Consider the following 21,264-nt stretch of genomic DNA (forward strand, 5'->3'; position numbering starts at 1 on the left):
AAGGAACTTGAAAAGGAAAAACAAACTCCAAAGTGAGTAGAATAAAGGAAATAATAAACATCAAAATTAAATGGAGTCTAAAAAACTATAAAAGATAATGAAACCAAGAGATGGTTCTTTGAAAACATAAACAAGATCAATGAACTTTTAACCAGACTCATCAAAAAAAAAAAAAAAAGAGAGAGGACTCAAATAAATAAAATCAGAAAACAAAAACAAGTAAAAACTGACACCAAAGAAATACAAAAGATGGTAAGAAAATATTACAAAACACTAACTATATGTCAAAAATGGATAAATTTCTAGAAACAAACAATCTTCCAAAATTAAATCAGGAAGAATCAGAAAATCTCAATACACAGAATACAAGTGAAGTTAAAGCAGTAATCAAAAATCTCCAAACAAACAAAGGCACTGGACAGGATGGCTTCACAGGTCAATTTTACCAGACATCCTGAGAAGAACTAAAACTGCTCTTTCTCATACTGTATCAAAAAATTCAAGAGGAAGTCAGACTCCCATGCTCATTTTAGAAGGCCAACATTATCTTAATTCCAAAACCAGATAAAGACGCTGCAGAGAAAGAAAATTACAGGCCAATACCCCTGATGAGTATAGATACTAAAATCCTCAACAAAGTATTAGCAAACTGAATATAGCAATACATCAAAAAGACCATAAACCAAGATCAAGTGGGATTTATTCCAGGGATGCAAGATTGATACAATATCTGTAAATCAATAAATGTGATACACCACATAAACAAAATGAAAGATAAAAACAACATGATCATGTCAATATATACAAAAAGCATTCAATAAAATCCAACACCCATTTATTATAAAAGGTCGCAGCAAAGTAGGAATAGAGAGAACATACCTCAATGCAATAAAGGCCACATATGACAAACCCACTGCCAACATTATATTCAATGGGCAAAAACTAAAAACATTCCCCTTAAGATTGGGAACAAGAAAGAGATACCTATTTTCACCACTCTTACTCAACATAGTACTGGAAGTTCTAGCAACAGAAATCAGGCAAGAAGAAGAAATAAAAGGCACCTGAGTTGGAAAGGAAGAATTAAAACTCATTGTTTGCTGATGACATGATATTATACATAGAAAATCTTAAAGATTCCACCAAGAAACTACTAGAACTTATCAATGAATTCAGTAAGGTAGCAGGAGACAAAATTAATATCCAGAAATGAATTGGATTTTATATGCTAATAATGAACTATCAGAAAGGGAATTTAAGAAAACAATTCCATTTACAACTGCTTCAAAAGGTATAAAATACCTAGGAATAAATTTAACCAAGAATATGAAAGAGCTGTATTTCAATTATAAGACACTGAAGAAAGAAATTAAAGAAGATACAAATAAGTGGAAGCATATACCATGTTCGTGGATAGTAAGAATTAATATCATTAATGTTCACCCTACCTAAAGCAATTTATAGATTCAACACAATTACTATCAAGATACCAATGACATATTTTAAAGAACTAAGACAAATATTGCAAAAATTTATATGGAACCACAAAAGGCCTCCCATAGCAACAGTGATCCTGAGAAAGAACAAAGTTGGAGGAATCACACTACCTAATATGAAATTATACTATAAGGCCACGGTAATGAAAACAACATGGTTCTGGCATTAAAACAGACATATAGACCAATGGGAAAGAATAGGGAGTCCAGAAATAAACCTGCACATACAGTCAGCTTATATTTCACAGAGGGGGCAAAAACATACAATGGTCTAAAGATAATTTATCAATAAGGTATTGGGAATACAGGACAAATATGTGCAAAATAATGAAACTAGACCACACACAAGAATAAACTCAAAATGAACTCTGGCTGGTCTGGCTCAATAGATTGAGCACTGGCCTGCAAACCAAAGGGTCGCCAATTCGATTCCCAGTCAGGGCACAGGCCTGGGTTGTAAGCCCAGTTGGGGGTGAGTGAGAGGCAACCAATTGATGTATCTCACACATCAATGTTTCTCTCCCTCTCTTTCTCCCTCTCTTCCCATCTCTGTAAAAATAAATAAAATATTTTTAAAAAGGAATAAACATGAAGTGGATTAAATACTTAAATATTAGACTCAAAACCATAAAAATCCTAGGAGAAACCATAGGCAGTAAAATGTCAGACGTTTCTCATAACAATATTTTTTTTCTGATGTCTCCTCAAGAAAAGGAAACAAAAGAAAAAATAAACAAATGGGACTACATCGAGCTAATTTTTTTTTCACAGCAAAGGAAACCATCAACAAAATGACAAGACAGCCCACTGAATGGGAGAACATATTCTACAATACTTCTGATAAGGAGTTAATATCCAAAATTTATAAAGGACTTTTAAAAAACAAGTAACCCAATTTAAAAATGGGCAAAAGACCTGAATGGATACGTCAAGATGACTTACAGATGGCCAATAAATATATGAAAAGATGCTCAATGTCACAAATTGTCAAAGAAATGTAAATAAATGCCACAATGAAATATCACCTCACATCTGTCAGAATGGCTATCATCAATAAATTAACAAATGCCAAGTGCTGGTGAGGATGTGGAGAAAAGGGAACACTCATGTACTGTTGGTGGAAATGCAGATTGATGAAACCACTGTGGAAAACATAATGGAGTTACCTCAAAAAATTAAAAACTGGAACTGTCTAATGACCCAGTGATGCCTCTTCTGGGAATTTATTTGTAGAAACTGAAAACATTAACTTGAAAGAATATATAAATCTCTATGTTCATTGAAGCTTTATTTACCATAACCAAGATCCATAATCAGCCCAAGTGTCCATCAGTGGACAAGTGTACAAAACAGCAAGGGTACATTTACAGAATGGAACTACTCAGCCATAAAAAAGAAGAAAAATTTATTTTGGCACATCATGGGTAGGCCTGGAGATCATTATGCTAAGTGAAATAATCCAGTTAGAGAAAGATAAGTACCATATTATTTCACTCATATGTGAAATTTAATGAGCAAAATGAACTAATTAACAAAATAGAAACAGACTCATAGAAAGCAGTCTGACAGCTCTGGAGGAACATTGGCATGGTTGGAGGATAGAACAAAAAAGAAAATTAACTCCTGGACACATACAACAGTGTGGTGCTTGTGGAGGGATGGGGTGAGTGGAGGTAGAAAAGCCTATAGGAGGATAAATGGTAATGGAAAAAATATAGTATCAAATTAACTATTTAAAAAAAACATGGACAAAAATGTGGTGATTGCTGGGGAGAGAAGGTGTAAGGAGACTAAATGGTAATGGAAAAATATAGTAAATATTATATTTAAAAACAGCCTGGTATTGGCAGAAAAACAGACACATAGTCCAATAGAAGAGAATTGAATGCCCAGAGAAAAACTCACATGTATACGGGGAAGTTATTTTTTAAAAAGGAGCCAAAAACATACAACAGAGAAAAGAAATCCTCAATATATGATACTGGAAAAATTGGAAAGCCACATGCAAGAGAATAAAGTTAGTCTACTTTATCCCTCATATATAAAAATGAACTCAAAATGGACAAAAATGTACATATAAGCCCTGAAACAATAAATTACATAGGAGAAAACACAGGTAGTAAACCTTGGTCTTAGAAGTTTATGAGTTTTACCCCAAAGGTATGGGAAATAAAAATATAAATAAATGAATGGGACTATATCAACTGAAAAGGTTCTGCACAGTAAAAGAAACCACCAATAACACAAAAAGGCAACACAATTATTTTGGATTTGCATTGGATTTGATTTGCATTTCCCTAATGACTAATGATGTTGAGCATCCTTTCTGGTGCTTATTGGCCATTTGCATATCTTCTTCACAGAAAGTCCTGTTCCATTTCTTGTCCATTTTAGTCAGGTTGTTTGTCTTTTTGTTTTGAGTTTTGGGAGATCTTTATACATTTTGGATTAAGCACTTCTTTTTTTTTTAATATTTTATTTATTTATTTTTAGGGAGGGAAGGGAGGGAGTGGGAGAGAGAAAGAGATAGAGAGAGAGAGAGAGAGAGAGAGAGAGAGAGAGATCAATGTGCGGTTGCTGGGGGTTATGGCCTGCAACCCAGGAATGTACCCTGGCTGGGAATCGAACCTGGGCACTTTGGTTCCCAGCCTGCGCTCAATCCACTGAGCTACGCCAGCCAGGGCTGGATTAAGCACTTCTAAGATAGATGATTTACAAATATTTTATCCCATTCTGTGGATCTTTTTATTCTCAATAATGTCTTTTGATGAACAAAAGGGTTTTTTATGAAATCTGATATATCTATTTTTTTCTTTTGTTGCTTGTGCTTTTGGTATCATTTCTTTTTTTTCTATGTTTTTTACTTTAATCATTGTTCAAGTACAGTTTTCTCCCTTTTACTCCCACTCCAGCCCACCCACCCAACCCTCCCCACTTCGCTTCCAATACCACCCTCCCCCTAGTTTTTGTCCATGTGTCCTTTAAATTTGTTCCTGTAAACCCTACCCATTCTCCCCTGAAATTCCCTCTTCTCTCCCCTCCGGTCACTGTCAGCCTGTCCTCTATTTCAGTGTCTCTGGTTATATTTTGCTTGTTTCTTTGTTTTGTTGTTTACGTTCCTGTTAAAGGTAAGATCATATAGCATTTGTCTTTCACCACCTGGCTTATTTCGCTTAGCATAATGCTTTCCAGCTCCATCCAAGCTATTGCAAAGGGTAGGACCTCCTTCTTTCTTTCTGCTGCAAAGAATTCCATTGTGTAAATGTACCGTCGTTTTTTGATCCATTCATTTACTGATGGGCTTCCAGCACTTGGCTACTGTAAATTGTGCTGCTATGAATATCAGGGTGCAAAGATTCTTTTGTATTGGTGTTTTAGTGTTCTTAAGATAGAGTCCCAGCAGTGGAATTGCTGGGTCAAAAGGCAGATCCATTTTTAGTTTTCTGAGGAAGTTCCATACTGCTTTCCATAGTGGTTGTACCAGTCTACAGTCCCACCAACAATTCACTAGGGTCCCCTTTTCGTCACAACCTCTCCAACACTTGTTGTTTCTTTGTTTATGATGGCCATTCTGACTGGTGTGAAGTGGTATCTTGTGGTTTTAATTTGCATCTCTCTGATAGCTAGTGATATTGAACATCTTTTCATGCGTCTCTGGATCCCCTGTATGTCCTCCTTGGAGAAGTGTCTGTTCAAGTCATTTGCCCATTTTTTAATTGGGTTGCTTGTCTTCTTAGAGTGGAATCATGTAAGTTCTTTACATATTTTGGAGATTAAACCCTTGTCTGAGGTATCATTGGCAAATATGTTCTCCCATACAGTTGGTTCTCTTTTTATTTTGATACTGTTTTCTTTAGCTGTGCAAAAGCTTTTCATTTTGATTAGGTCCCATTTGTTTATTCTTTCCTTTATGTGCCTTGCTCTAGGAGACATGTCAGTAAAAAAGTTTCTGTGTGAAATATCTGAGATTTTCCTACCTATGTTCTCCTCTAGGACTTAAATGGTGTCACAGTTTATATTTAAGTCTTTTATCCACCTTGAATTTATTTTTGCATAAGGTGTAAGTTGGTGCTCGAGTTTCATTTTTTTGCATGTAGCTGTCCAGTTCTCCCAACACCATTTGTTGAAGAGGCTATTTTTACTCCATTGTATGTTGCTGCCCCCTTTGTCAAATATTAATTAACCATAGAGACTTGGGTTTATTTCTGGGCTCTCTGTTCTGTTCCATTGGTCCATGTGCCTGTTTTTATGCCAGTACCAGGCTGTTTTGATTACAGTGGCCTTGTAGTATAGTGTACTGTCAGGTATTGTAGATCCATCCTACTTTACACTTCTTTCTCAAAATTGCAGCAGATATTCGGGGTGGTTTATGGTTCCATATAAATTTTTGAAGTGTTTGTTCTATGTCTGTGAAATAAGCCATTGGTACTTTAATAGGTATTGCATTGAATGTGTAAATTGCTTTGGGTAGTATGGACATTTTGATGATATCAATTCTTCCAATCCATGAACACAGTATATGTTTCCATTTGTGTCTTCCTTGATTTCTTTCCTCAGTGTTATGTAGTTTTCTGAATACAGGTCTTTTACCTCTTTGGTTAGGTTTATTCCTAGATATTTTATTTTACTTTTAGCTATTTCAAATGGGATTTTTTTTCTTGATTTCTACTTCTGCTGTTTCATTATTGGTGTACAGAAATGCCTTTCATTTCTGGATATTGACTTTGTATCCTGCTGTTTTGCCAAATTCATTTATTAGGTCAAGCAGTTTTTTGGTGGAGTCTATAGGATTTTCTATGTACACTATCATGTCATCTGCAAACAGTGACAGTTTTGTTTCCTCCTTTCTGATTTGGATGCCTTTTATTTCTTTTTCTTGTCTGATCGTTGTGGCTAAAACTTCCAATACTATATTGAATAGAAGTGGTGAAAGTGGACAGCCTTGTCTTGTTCCTGATCTTAGTGGAAAAAATTTTAATTTTTGCCCATTGAGTATGATGTTGGCTGTAGGTCTCTCATATATGGCCTTTATTATGTTGAGGAATGCTCTCTCTATACCCACTTTCCTGAGTGTTTTTATCATAAATGGGTGCTGTACCTTATCAAGTGCTTTTTCTGCATCTATTGGTATGATCATGTGGTTTTTGTCTTTACTTTTGTTTATGTGTTCTATTACATTTACTGATTTGTGAATATTGTACCATCCTTGCATCCCTGGAATGAATCCCACTTGGTCATGGTGTATGATCTTTTTAATGTATTTCTGGATGTGGTTTGCCAGTATTTTGTTGAGGATTTTAGCATCAATGTTCATCAGCAATACTGGCCTGATGTTTTCTTTCTTTGTTGTGTCTTTATCTGGTTTTGGAATTGATGTTGGCCTCATAAAAAGAGTTTGGGAGTCTTCCATCTTTTTGGATTTTTTGAAATAGTCTGTGAAGGATAGGGGTTAGCTTTTCCTTAAATGCTTTGTAGAATTCTCCTGTGAAACCATCTGGCCCAGGGCTTTTGTGTGTTGGGAGTTTTTTGATTACTGTTTCAATTTATTTTGCTGTTATTGGTTTGTTCAGGTTTTCTGCTTATTTTCCATTGAGTTTTGGAAGATTATATTTTTCTAGAAATTTGTCCATTTCATCTAGGTTTTCAAATTTCTTGGCATACAGTTCTTTGTAGTAATTTCTTACAATCCTTTGTATTTCTGTGGTATGTGTTGTAATCTCTCCTCTTTCATTTCTGATTGTGTTTATTTGGGTCTTCTCTCTTTTTTCTTTTTTTATAAATATATTTTATTGATTATGTTATTACAGTTGTCCCATTTCCCCCCTTCTCTCCCCTCCACCCTGTACACCCTCTCCCACCCACGTTTCCCCCCTTTAGTTCATGTCCATGTGTCATACATATGAGTTCTTTAGCTCTACATTTCCCATACTATTCTTGCCTTCCCCCTGTCTATTTTCAAACTACATTCTATGCTACTTATTCTCTGTACCTTTTTCCCCTCTCTCCTCCTCCCACTCCCCTGTTGCTAACCCTCCATGTGATCTCCATTTCTGTGGTTCTGTTCCTGTTCTAGTTGTTTATTTAGTTTCTTTTGGTTTTGCTGTAGGTGTGGTTGTTAATAATTGTGAGTTTCCTGTCCTTTTACTATACATGTCTTTTCTTTATCTTCTTTTCTTAGATAAGTCCCTTTAGCATTTCATAAAATAAGGGCTTGGTGATGATGAACTCCTTTAACTTGACCTTATCTGAAAAGCACTTTATCTTCCCTTCTAAGCTTCCATTCTAAATGAGAGCTTTGCTGGATAGAGCAATCTGGGATGTAGGTCCTTGTCTTTCATGACTTGGAATATTTCTTTCCAGCCCCTTCTTGCCTGTAAGGTCTCTTTGGAGAAATCAGCTGACAGTCTGATGGGAACTCCTTTGTAGGTGACTGTCCCCTTATCTCTTGCTGCTTCTAGGATTCTCTCCTTCGTTTTTATCTTGGCTAACGTAATTATGATGTGCCTTGGTGTGTTTCTTCTTGGGTCCAACTTCTTTGGGGCTCTCTGAGCTTCTTGGATTTCTTGGAAGACTGTTCCCTTTGCCAGATTGGGGAAGTTCTCCTTTATTATTTGTTCAAATACATGCTCAATTTGTTGCTTTTCCCCTTCCCCTTCTGGTACCCCTATAATTCGGATGTTGGAACGTTTAAAGATGTCCTGGATGCTCTTAAGCTTTTCCTCGATTTTTTGAATTCTTATTTCATCATGCTTTCCTGCTTGGTTGATTCTTTCTGCCTTCTGGTCCACTGTATTGTTTTGAGACTCAGATTCCTTCCTTTCACTATTGGCTCTCCTCCGTGTATCTTCCTGCATCTCTTTTATGGTAACCTGCATGCTTTCATCTAAATTGTGCCCAGAATCAACCAATTCCGTGAGCTTTCTGATCACCAGTGTTTTGAACTGTGCATCTGATAGATTGGCTATTTCTTGGTCGCTCAAAAGGATGAGTCCTGGGGGACTGATCTGTTCTGTTGGAAACATATCTTATGTCTTTCTCTGTCTCTCCTTTTTTTTTTTTCGGTCTGGTCACTCTTGTTCCGGTGGGGGGCGGAGCCTTAGGTGTTCAGCGGGGCTGGGCACCCCAGTCGCTAGATTGTGACGTTATATGTGGGGGCAGGAGCGGACATGGGAAGGATCAATGGCAGTAGTTCCGTTCTCCTGGGCTCAGACTCTTCTCTGGGATCCTGGGCTGCGAGCTCTGCCCTGGTCCATAATCGCCACCTCACTGGGTCCACCAGCCGCAGCTTGCGTACTCAGGGATCACTGCTACATTCTTACGCCCCAGATGGCTGTCGCGCTGATTTCACACCAAATTTTCCCGGACCTCCGCGCGCCGCTGACCCACGCCAGCCCTGCGCCCGCCCGGCTCGTCGTCTCCTACCAGTCTGGATGTACGGGTCTACTTCAACTTCTTGGCTGTCCGACTTCCATTCAGATAAATCCTCTATCAGTTTTGAGTGTTATTCTATCTGTAAATTATTGTTGTTCTAATCTTGGTTGTGCGAGGAGGTACGGTGCGTCCACCTATTCCTCTATCTTGCCGGAAGTCTCTTTTTTCTTAATGAGTCTGCTTAAAGGCTTGTTGATTTTGTTTATCTTTTCATAGAACCAGCTCTTGGATTCATTGATACTTAGAATTGTACTGTCTCTATGTCATTTAATTCTACTCTAATCTTGATTATTTCCTTCCTTCTGCTTGCTCTGGGCTCTCTTTGTTGTTCCTCGAGTTCTTGTAGACAAAGGGTTAGGTTGTTTGTTTGAAAAATTTCTATCTTTTTTAGGTATGCCTGTATATCTTTGAACTTCCCTCTCAGGACTGCCTTTGGTGTGTGCCATAAGTTTTGGGTTGTTGGGAGTTCATTTTCATTTGTTTCCAGAAACCTTTTGATTTCTTCCCTAATTTCATTCTTCATCCATTCGTTGTTTAATAGCATGCTATTTAATCTCCATGATTTTGAGTGTTTTTTTTTTTTTTTCCCTTGGGGTTGGTTTCTAGCTTCTGTCCCTTGTGGTTCGAGAAAATGCTTGGTATGATTTCAGTTTTCTTGAAATTGTTGAGGCTTGTTTTGTGTCCTATCATGTGGTCTATCTTTGAAAATATTCCGTGTACATTTGAAAAGAATGTGTATGTAGCTTCTTTGGGATGGAGAGCTCTGTATATATCAGTAAAGCCCATTTCATCAAGGGTATTGTTCAATGCCACAATATCTTTGTTGCTATTTTGTTTGGAAGATCTGTCCATTTTTGATAGTGGGGTGTTAAAATCCCCCACTATAATTGTGTTGCTGCCAATATCTTTCCTGAGGTCCTCTAAGATTTTCTTTATGTATTTGGGTGCTTCTATGTTGGGTGCATATATATTTACAATATGTGTGTCTTCTTGGTGGATTCTTCCCCTGAGTATTATGAAGTGACCTTCTGGGTCTCTCTTTATGGCCCTTTTTTGGAAGTCTAGTTTGTCTTATATGAGTATTGCTACCCCGGCTTTTTTTTTCCTGTCCATTTGCTTGGAAGATTTGTTTCCAGCCATTCACTTTCAGCCTGTGCAGGTCTTTTATCTTGAGGTGGATCTCTTGTAGGCAACATATATGTGGGTCATGTTTTCTTATCCATTCAGCTATTCTATGTCTTTTGATTGGAACATTTAATCCATTTACGTTTAAGGTTATTATTGATAGGTACTTATTCTTTGTCTTTTATGTACGTGTGTTCCTCTCAATCTCTCTCTCTTTTCCTTCCCTTCCTTAAAGCAATCCCTTTAGCATCTCTTGCAGAGCTGGTTGGTGGAGGTGTATTCTTTTAGACTTCTTTTGTCTGGGAAGCTTCTTATTTGGCCTTCTATCTTGATTCAGAGCCTTGCTGGATATAGTAGCCTCGGTTGCAGACCTGTGGTTCTCATTACCTGTAATATTTCTTGCCATTCTCTTCTGGCTTGAAGTGTTTCCATTTAGAAGTCAGCTGTTAGCCTTATTGGGGCTCCCTTGTATGTTACTTCCTGTTTTTCCCTTGCTGCCTTTAATATTCTCTCTTTGTCTTGAAATTTTGCCATTTTAATCATGATGTGTCTTGAGTTGGTCTTCTTTGGGTTCCTCTTGATTGGGACTCTCTGTGTTTCCTGTATTTGTGTGACTTTTTCTCTCATCAAATTAGGGAAGTTTTCCTTCATTACTTTTTCAAATAGGTTTTGTATCCCTTGCTCTTCTTCTCCTTCTCTTATCCCTATTATACAGATATTATTATGTTTCAATACAATACGTTGTCTTGCATTTCTCTTAATCCCTCTTCATTCTTTCTGAGCCTCTTTTCCTTTTCTTGCTCTTTCTGGGTGTCCTTTTCTACTTTGTCCTTCAATTTGTTAATCCAGTCTTCTCCTTCATTCATCCTGCCTTTGATTCCTTCTACTGTGTTCTTCAGTTCAGAAATTGCATTCTTCATTTGCTCTTGGCCCTCGTTGATAGTTTCTATTTCCTTTTTCCTGTTGACATAGTTTGCAGTGAGATCATTGTAGTTTCCCTGTAGTTTCTGGTAGCTCATTGTGAGTTCATTGAGCTTCCTTATAATCATTGTTTTGAACTCAATATCTGATAGTTGAGTTGCCTCTATTTCATTTAGCATTCTTTCTGAGGCTTCCTCCTTTCCCTTCATTTGGGGATTGTTTCTTTGTCTTCTCACTGTTCGGGAGACTCTTCTTGTTAGCCTCTGTTTCTTAAATTGATGTGTTCTGGTTCCCTGTGATTATGGTGTGAACTTCTGTGGTAGAATACCTGTGAGATTCAGTGGTGCAGTCTCCTTAGTGTATCCTGGTGTTCACAGCTTCCCCCTACTCTTTTTTGTGATCAATTGGAGGAGTAAGGCAAAATGGTTTAAGACAGCAAGACAGTATTCTATGATATTTACATTAGCTGCTAGCAGAGAAGAGATGGGATATCCTTTGGCTATGTATAGTGTTAACCATGGTCTTCCACCCCACTAGCCACGTTTTAGAAAGGATGGAAAGAAGATAAGACTCTCATTGGGGATGAAAGGATTGTTAGTTGGATCTAGAAAGCTGTGAGGCTGTGGGAGGTCAGATTCTGAGGTAGGGTGGGAATAAAGATTAGTAAATAGGAGTAGTGTGTAAAAGAATAAAGGCAACCCGCACAATAATATAGTTCAGGAAATTGCGAAGTGGGCTGAGATCAGGGAGGGGTGTTGAGTAGTATTTACAATTGTATGAACTAGGTCTTATTTACAGTAATATTAAAGCAACAATCATGTGCAGGAATCTATGAGTCTAGATAAGAAGAACAAGGAATATAGAACCTTGAGAAATGTATTAATGGAACACAAATGAAGGACAGTAAATTATCAACACACTGTGACTGAAATAACAGGGGGGACCTATCAAATGACAGTATAACCAGCCAAGCAAAGAAGATTATACAGAAAGAAAAAGAATACCAAAATACTATTAAATTAAAAAATGTCAGACAAGTGAGAAAAAGATAATACAAATTTGCAGTAACTTGCAGGCTCAAAAAAAAAGGGGGGGAGCAGAAGATGGAATGCAGGAGAGATAAATTTGGAGTGGAAGGAATAATACTAGGATGAAAGGAAGAGAAACATAAGGAATTGAGAGATATAAAAATAATAAGAATTAAAAATAATCCTGGCTAGCATAGCTCAGTGGACTGAGCGCGGGCTGGGAACCAAAGTGTCACAGGTTCGATTCCCAGCCAGGGTACATGCCTGGGTTGCAGGCCATAACCCCCAGCATCCACACATTGATGTTTCTCTCTCTCTGTCTTTCTCCCTCCCTTCCCTCTCTAAAAGATAAATAAATAAAATCTTAAAAAAAAAAAAACCTGTTTGTTTCTAATTGACCAAACCAGTTTTTCTGGTCTTGCTGGCTTCAGCAGGCTGAGGGGCGTTTGGAATGCTTTTCACTCTTCCCAGTCAGAACTCAGTCAGTCTCTCGGGCACTGTCCCCAGCGCCAGCAGTGCGCTCTCCCCAGAGCCAATCCGACATCCCCCTACAGGACCCTGGATGTGGGTATGGGTGCTCCCAAGCACGCTCTCTGGAGCTCACTGCCGCGGTCTCCCCAGCTCCGAGGCCCCACAGAGCTCCTGCGTCTTTTCCAGGTTCACGATGCAACCTCCCTGGATTGCGAAGGGGCACGCACTTCCACCAATTTCCCCCACTGTGGTCTCCAGGAACCCCCGAAGTGCCACGTCCCTTCCAGGTTCACAGCGCAAGAGTCAGAAATCTTGGAGGGGCGCATGCTCCCCCAAGTTCACCACCGCAGGCTCCAGAAACCCGCAAACACCCACGTCCTTTCCTTGTTCAGGGCTGCGAGGTCTGGGTCTTCCACAGATCCACACTCCCACCGCGCTGGGGGCTCGGGCACATGTCCAGGCCGCCCCTGTTCATACAGGCTGGGGGCACTCACCCCTCCCAGGGCTATGCATGGGTGCCTGCAGCCCCTGCGTGACTGTCTCCCAGTCCAACTCCCCTCTCTGTGCCTTCAAGCAACAAGGCCTCCCCTGGTGCTGCTCAACCCCCATAGTTCAGGGAAGGAGCAGCGACTCTGCTCTCCCGGGTTCCCCAAGGCAGACCCAGGAGCACCGGGCCTGGGGACTGCAACCCCCCTGGTCACTGAGCTGATCCCTGGGTCCCTGTTGTCCTGAAGCAGTCTCCTTACCATCTGGTTTTTCGATGTCCGCTATAATTTTTGATGTCCTGTTTTCATAAATGTTGAGATAACCTAGGCCCCTTGCTGTGTTCCTCTGCCGATCCTCGAGTTTCTCTCCTCTGCACAGAGGAAGGGGATCATGCTCCCTCCAACAAAGCTGCCATCTTAGGACCTAAAGACTCTTTCAGTGTGTTTGCCCATTTCATGATGGGTGATTTATGAGCATATTTGCCCACATCATGCTGATTGTTCATCAGGTTTTGACCCTCATGCTCCACCCTCCCTATTCAGTTGATCTCGCCCCAAGCAACTTTTTTTTTGTTTTTTCAGATGAAAAAAATCCTCAAAGGGAAACATTTTGCATATGTAGAAGAGATGAAACAAAAAAATAGCAGAAGCATTAAAAGATATCAAAATTGACAAGTTCAAAAATTGTTTTGAACAGTGGAAAAAATGTCTTGATAGATGTATTGCATTAAATGGAGAGTACTTTAAAGGTGACTAAAGTATACACATGTAAGAATAAATAAATACACAATGTTTTATAAATAAATTCTGGGTTTCTTGGGCCCCCCCCCCCCGAAAATAGGACATGTCCACAAAAGAAAATGTTTGTGGACATAAGGGAGAAATTGACTGCAATACAGTCTTAGTAGGGGATTTTAATATCATATTAACATGAATGGATAGATCTTTCAGCCAAAACAAAACAAAACAAAACAAAACAAAACAAAACACAAGGCAACAGTGACCTCAAATGATACGCTGGATTAGATGGATTTAATTAATATTTAAATAACATTTTATCCCAAAGCAGCAGAATATACATTCTTCTGAAGTGCACGTGGAACATTCTCAAAGAAAGATCATGTGTTATGATACAAAATACATCTTAACAAATTAAAAAATATTGAAATCATATTGAGCATCTTCTCTAACCACAACAGTATGCAACTAGAAATCAATAAAATTAAAAAACTAAAAAAATTCAAACACATAGAGGCTAAATAACATTTTATGAAACAATTAATGGGTTAACAATGAGATCAAGAAACAAAACTAACCTGGAAACATGTTGAAATGAACACACCACAACCCAAAATCTATGGGACACAGTAAAAGCAGTTTTGGGAAAGAAGTTTATAGCATTATAGGCATACCTGAAGAAGCAAAAAAAATTCACAAATAAACTATTTAACATGAAACCTCAAATATTTAGAAAAAGAACAACAAATGAAGCCCAGGGTAAGTAGAAAGAAATGATATAGAAACTTAAAAAATATAAAATATCAATGAAACCAAGAGCTGTTTTTTTTTATTTAAATCATAACAAAATTATAAACATTTAACCAGACTCATCAAAAGACAGAGAGAGAGAGAGAGAGAGAACCCAAATGAATAAAATTCAAATGAAATGAAAGAGAAGTAACAACTGACATGACAGAGAGATTCAAAGGATTGTAAGAAAATGCTATGAACCACTCACTATATGCCAAAAAAACTTGGAAAACTGGGCAAAATGGATTAATTCCTAAAAACATACAATTTTCCAAATCTGAATCAAGAGTAATCAGAAAACCTGAATAGACTGATAACTAAACTAATGAAACTGAAGAAATACTCAAAATTAAGTGCTTAAGTCCCGGACTCCATGACTTCACAGGCAAATTTTACCAAACATTCAAAGAGGAATAACATCTATCCTCTTCAAAATATTCCAAAAAAAATCAAGAAGAAGGAAGGCTGCAAATCTGTTTTTACGAGACCAGCATTTTTCTAATTCCAAAACTTGATAAAAAACACTAGAAAGGAAGAAAACTGTAGCCAATATCCCTGATGAACATAGATGCTAAAATCCTCAACAAAATGTTACCAAACCAGATCCATCAATACATTAAAAAGATCATACACTATGATCAAGTGGGATTTGTTCTGGGAATGCAAGTTTGGTACAATACCCTCAAATCAATAAACATGATACACCACACAAACAAAATGAAGAATAAAAGTCACATCATCCTAACAATAGAAAAGCATTTGATAAAATCCAGCACTCATTTTTGACAAAAACTCTCAGCAAAGTGGGAATAGAGGAAACACTTCTCAACATAGTAAATGTCATATATGATAAACCCACAGCCAACATCATACTCAATGGACAAAAACTACAAGTGTTTTCCTTAAGAACAGGAGCAAAAAAAGGATGTCCTCTTTCACTGTTCTTATTCAACATAGTACTGGAAATCCTAGCCACAGCAGTCAGACAAGAAGAAGAAATAAAAGACACACATATAGGAAAGATGGAAAACTGTCATTGTTTGCAGATGACATGATAGTGTATATAGAAAACCAAAAAGATTCCACCAAAAACTACTAGAACTGATCAATGAAATTTGTAAAGTAGCAAGATCCAAAATAAATATCCAGAAATCAGTTGCATTTTATACACCAGTAATAAAATACCATAAAGAGAAACTAAGAAAAACAGTCCTATTTACAATTATATCAAAAAATAAAATATCTAGGTATAAAGTAACCAAGGGTGTAAAAGATCTTTACTTAGAAAATTATAAAACACTGAAGATATTAAAGAAGATACAAATAAGTGGAAGCATATACCATGTCCATGGATAGGAAGAATTAATATTATTAAAATGTCCATGTTACCCAAAGCAATGATTCATTGCTATTCCTATCAAGTTACCAATGACACATTTCACAGAACTAGAGCAAGTATCCTAAAAATTTATGTGGAACCATAAAAGACCCTGAATAGCCACAGTAATTTTAAGAAAAAAGAACAAAGTGAGAGGAATCACACTATCTGATATCAAACTACAATCTAAGACCATGGTAATCAAAACAGTCTGGTACTGGCATAAGAATGGACACATAGATCAATGGAACAGAATAGAGAGCCCAGAAATAAACCGATGCCTTTATGGTCAATTAATACTTGACAAAGGAAGTAAGAACATACCATGGTGGGGTAAAGATAGTCTATTCAATAAATGGTGTTGGGAAAATTGGGCAGATAAGTGCAAAAAAAAATGAAACTAGATAACCTTGTTGTACCATGCACAAAATTAAGCTCAAAATGAATTAAAGACTTAAATGTTAAAAAATACTCAAACTAACAAATAAAATAGAGACAGACTCATAGATACATAGAACAGACTGACACTTTTCAGAGCGGAGTGGGGTTGTGTGGTTGGGTTAAAAACGTAAAGAGACTAAGCAAATAAAACCTTATCAACACAAAACAGCATGGTGACTACCTGAGGGGAAGGGCTTTGGGGGGAGTTAGAAGACGGTAAAGGAGGGATAAATGGTGATGGAAGGAGGCTTGACTTGGGGTGGTGAATACACAATGCAATATACAGATGATGTGGTATAGATTCATACACCTGAAACCTATATAATTTTATGAATGAATGTCACGCCAATAAATTCAATAAAAAAGAAAGTAAAGGAGAGGGAAATAAAAAAAATGCTTGCACTTGGAAAAATAAGTAAAATTAATTGAGACTTGTATCCTAATATAGCCTATCCTAGATTACTATGTGCAATTAATTGAGAAGGATGTATATTCTTCTTATGTTGGGTATAGTGTTCTATATATGTCAGTTATGTTTAGTTGGTTTATGGTGTTTTCAAAATACTCTATATCATTGTTGAGCTATGTAGATATTCAATCCATTTTTGAAAGTAGGATATTGAAGTCTACAGCTAGTGTTGTAGAATTGTTGCTGACTTAAGTTCTGTTAAGGCTTGCTTCATAGGTTTGAGGGCTCTGTTATTGGTGTACATGTTTTTATATAAATTTTATATTTTTAAATGTAGTGGCCCTTTTTATATTTTTATATTTTGTATTTTTATGTGTTGATGTATTTTTATATTTTTGAGGGGTTGACCCTTTATTAATATATAATGTCTGTCCTTGTCTCTTGTAGAAGTTTTTACTTAAAGTCTATTTTGTGTTACATTAGTATAGACACTCCAGCTCTCTTTTTGATACTGTTTGCATGAAATATGTTTTCACCCTTTTACTTTTAACCTATTTGAGTCTTTAGATCTAAAGTGGCTCTTTTATAGACAGGATATAAGTGAATCATATATTTGTTTTTAATTTCAGTCTGCCAATTTGCCTTTGAAGAGTTTAATCTATTGGCATTAAAAATAATACCATAAGAAAATACTTCTGACATTTTACTATTTGTCTTATACCATTTTGTATAACTTATTTTTTACATCATTGCATTTTTTTGTGCTAGGTGATTTTTTTTTTTTTTGCAGTGAGAAGTATTAATTTCCCTATCATTTTTGCTGTATATATTTTAGATATTTTCTTTGTGGTTACATGTGGATTCCATTTAGCATCCTAAATTTTAACAATGTACTTTGACCTAATACCAGCTCCAATAACATGCAAAAACTAACTCTTACTCAGTTTTGTCTCACCTCCCTTTATGTTATTGTCATCACTTTTTCTGTTATCTTAATCCTTATGTGCCCCATAATGAATTTATCTCTATTACTATTTATTTTTCTTTTAAATCATATAGGAAATAAGAGATGGATTTAAAAAACAAATAGACAATAATGCTACATTTGTCCATATATTTATCATTACTGGAGATATTTATATCTTTCTATAGCTTTGAGTTACTATGTATTAATAACCAGAAAACTGCCTTTAGCATTTCTTGTAGGAAAGGCGTAGTGGTATCAAACTCCCTCAGCTTCTGTTTATCTAAGAATGTTTTAATTTCTTCATTTTTAAAGGATATTTTTGCTGTATATAAAACTCTTAGTTAACAATTTATATTTTTTACTTAAATATGCCACCTTATTGCCTTCTAGCCTCCACAATTTCTGAAGAAAATTTGAATTTTTACCTTTTTGAGGATCCTTCATACTTGACAAGTTGTTTCTCTCTTGCTGCTTCAAGATACTGTCTTTGTCTTTAAGTTAACCATGTTTTGTTTATGTCTCAGTATGGGTCTCTATGACTTTCCTACTTAAAATCCATTGAGCATTGTGGATGTGTTTATGTATTTCATCAAATTTGGGAAAATTTCAAGCATTATTTTTTCAAATATTATTTCTTCTCTTGTGTCTCTTTTTCCTCTGGGACTCCTGCAGTGTGTATGTTAATACACCTAACAATGTCTCTTACAGGTTGTTTACTTTATTCATTATTGTCTTGATCCTCTTGACAACTTCCCTGCCTCTGAGTCTGCTCATTTTTTGTTCTGCCCTCAGATATGCTATTGAATAAATCCAGTGAAATTTTTAAGATTTTATTTATTTATTTTTAGAGATAGGGAAGGAAGGGAGAAAGACAAGAAGAGAAACATCAATGTGAGAGAAAACCATCGATCAGTTGCCTCTTGTGCACACCACAACCAGGGACCATGCTCCAAATGGGGACCAAACCTGCAACCCAGACATGTACTCTGACTAGGTATCAAACTGGCAACCTTTCACTTTCCTTTCACTTTGTGGGATGACACCTAACCAAGTGAGCCACATTGGTCAGGGCAGTGCTGTGAATTTTTAATTTCAGTTATTTTAATTTTCAGCTCCTGTATTTCTGTTTGGTTTCTTTCTATATTTTCCTCATTTATATTTCCATTATGTTTATACATTTATTTCTTGATTTTCTTCAGTTCCTTCTCTGCATTTTTCTTTTATCGTATTTAAGACAGCACTTTCAGTCATTGTCTACTAGTTTCAATATCTTGAGTTCCTCAAGAACAGTTTCTATCAATTTTACTGGTTTTTTCAAATGAGCCATATATTCCTGCTTCCTTTTATGCCTTGATTTTGTTGTTGCTGACAAGTAGTCATATTTTATTATAATATGGTAACCCTCAAAATCATATTCTCCTTCTTCCTCACATTTAGCTGTTTTTAAAACAACTTGATTTGTTAAATGCTATAGTTGTCCACTTGTTGAGGTGCTTTCCCAAACTATAGTTGCAAAGACTGCCATATGTGGTCATTTAAGTCTGTGTTCCTTTAGATTGTGTTCAGCTAATATTTCGACAGAGATTTCCTTGAGTTCCAAGAGTTAAAAAATCAAACAATGACAAGTAAAAAAAAGAACACACACACCTTTCCCAGTCTTTGCAGATTAGTTCCATGCTGAAGTACTCCTTCAACGCTTAGCTAAACTTGCATTTAATTGATGGATCAGCCCAGTGTGTAAGTTTTGAGTCTTGTCTGGTATTTTCTAATCATATGTCTTGCCTTAGGCATGCATGTGCCTTTCTAAATCATCCCATATATATGGGCACTTTTAAATGTCTTAATTCTCTAAAGGATTTCCTCCATTTCTAGCTCCCAGGATTAGGCACTCTTTGTGTGTCTTCACCCATTATTTGTTGCCCCAGGCATCTGTGCTTTGTTAGTTTGCTTTGTAACAGTTTTTAAACAAGTGCCCACCCCTTTTTCAGTCTGCATTCTGAATTGAGTGAAACAAAAGTAAACACCATGTATCACTCCTTCGGGCAGCCCCTAGACAGGTTAGACCACACATACACAATAGTTTGTGAATAAATTTTGCCAAACTCACTGAGAAACAAGGGATAAAGATCTCACACTAAGAACATGGGCTGGCCCTGGCTACTGGCTCAGTGAATTGAGCGCTGGCCTGCAAACCAGAGGGTTGACAGTTCAACCAGTCAGGGCACATGCCTGGGTTGCAGTCCAGGTCCCCAGTAGGGGGCACATGAGAGGCAACCACACACTGATGTTTCTCTTTGTCTCTTTCTCTCCCCCTTCCCCTCTCTCTAAAAGTAAATAAATAAAATCTTTTTAAAAATACATGCTATGCACTCTGGTATTTGATATCCTTATTTCATTTTGTCTTATTTCAATTTTCAGTGCCGGTTGCAATGCAGTAAAAGGCTGATCTTCCCAAGTTCCTATACAGCAATGGTAGTGACTCCCATTTCTCTGCAGGATTGTGGTTACGGAGAGGGGGGAGATGCATACTGCACAGCCTGCCCTCCTCGTAGATACAAAAGCAGCTGGGGCCATCATAGATGTCAGATTTGCATCACCTGTGCTGTCATTAATCGTGTCCAGAAGGCCAACTGCACAGCTACCTCTAATGCAGTCTGTGGGGACTGTCTACCCAGGTGAGCCTGCTGTATGAAACCAAGCCATTCTGGGCTTTCTCTAGCCCTTAGAACTCTCCCTTAACATTATCTCTTAGAGCTTAGTTGAAATGTTCTAACTGCCTATATCATGATGACTTCGAGCTCCCACTAGGGAGAAGAAGTGTACTACCAAGACCCCCCTATAAAGTGCCTACCGCATGGTCAGCCACAGATGAGTATTTAACAACTTTATTATAATGCCAGCATACTTAGTGTGGGCCCAAGAGTCAAGCAAGATACAGCTCACTGCAGACGTAAAAGAGATTAGAAAGGCTGGTATCAAAGCAGAACTCCCCTCTCTTGTGATACTAGCTCTCCTTTTGGTTACAGGGTGTGTTGAATGGGGGAATAGGTTTAGTATCTGGGTCTCTGAGTCAGAATCAGACATAGAGACACAGAACTCATGAGGGATGGTGGTGGGTACTGGCTTCCAGGGGGGCAAGAATTCTAAAATCTGCCTATGATCCCAGGAAGGATCAATCCGGGGCATTGATTGTTTGATCACCTTGCAATTGCTTATTGCTCTGACCACAGGTTCTACCAAAAGACACGCATTGGAGGCCTGCAGGACCAAGAGTGCATCCCATGCACGAAACAGACCCCCACCTCTGAGGTTCAATGTTTGTATCCAGTTCTCTTTTTTAATTCTCCAACCCATTGTGTGACAATAAGACAGGGTAGTAAAGACTTCTACTACCTGCCCATACTCTTTCCTGTAGGGTAGATTGGCAAGTGAATTAGATTTTGAATCTTGGTTTCACAATGTATAATCTGTGTAACCCTTTGCAAATCACTGAAATTTATTGACCCTCATTTTCCTCACCTGAAAAAAAAATATGAGTCATGACTACCATGATTTTTCATACCTTATTGGATGGCTCTCTAG

The 21,264-nt window shown here is 37.4% G+C and overlaps 1 protein-coding gene across 1 annotated transcript in view; it reads left to right on the forward strand.

Moving 5' to 3' along the window:
- EDA2R (ectodysplasin A2 receptor) overlaps nt 1-21,264 on the forward strand; it is a 62,048-nt gene that overhangs the window by 35,616 nt on the left and 5,168 nt on the right. Inside the window, exons 4-5 of the mRNA XM_045847460.1 lie at nt 20,179-20,357; nt 20,913-20,998. Of these exons, the coding sequence (XP_045703416.1) occupies nt 20,179-20,357; nt 20,913-20,998 (265 nt within the window). The remainder of the gene's footprint in view (nt 1-20,178; nt 20,358-20,912; nt 20,999-21,264) is intronic.

Source organism: Phyllostomus hastatus, unplaced genomic scaffold (genome assembly GCF_019186645.2).
Source record: "Phyllostomus hastatus isolate PE091 unplaced genomic scaffold, TTU_PhHast_1.1 phas_contig_551, whole genome shotgun sequence".
In the NCBI taxonomy this organism is placed as follows: domain Eukaryota; kingdom Metazoa; phylum Chordata; class Mammalia; order Chiroptera; family Phyllostomidae; genus Phyllostomus; species Phyllostomus hastatus.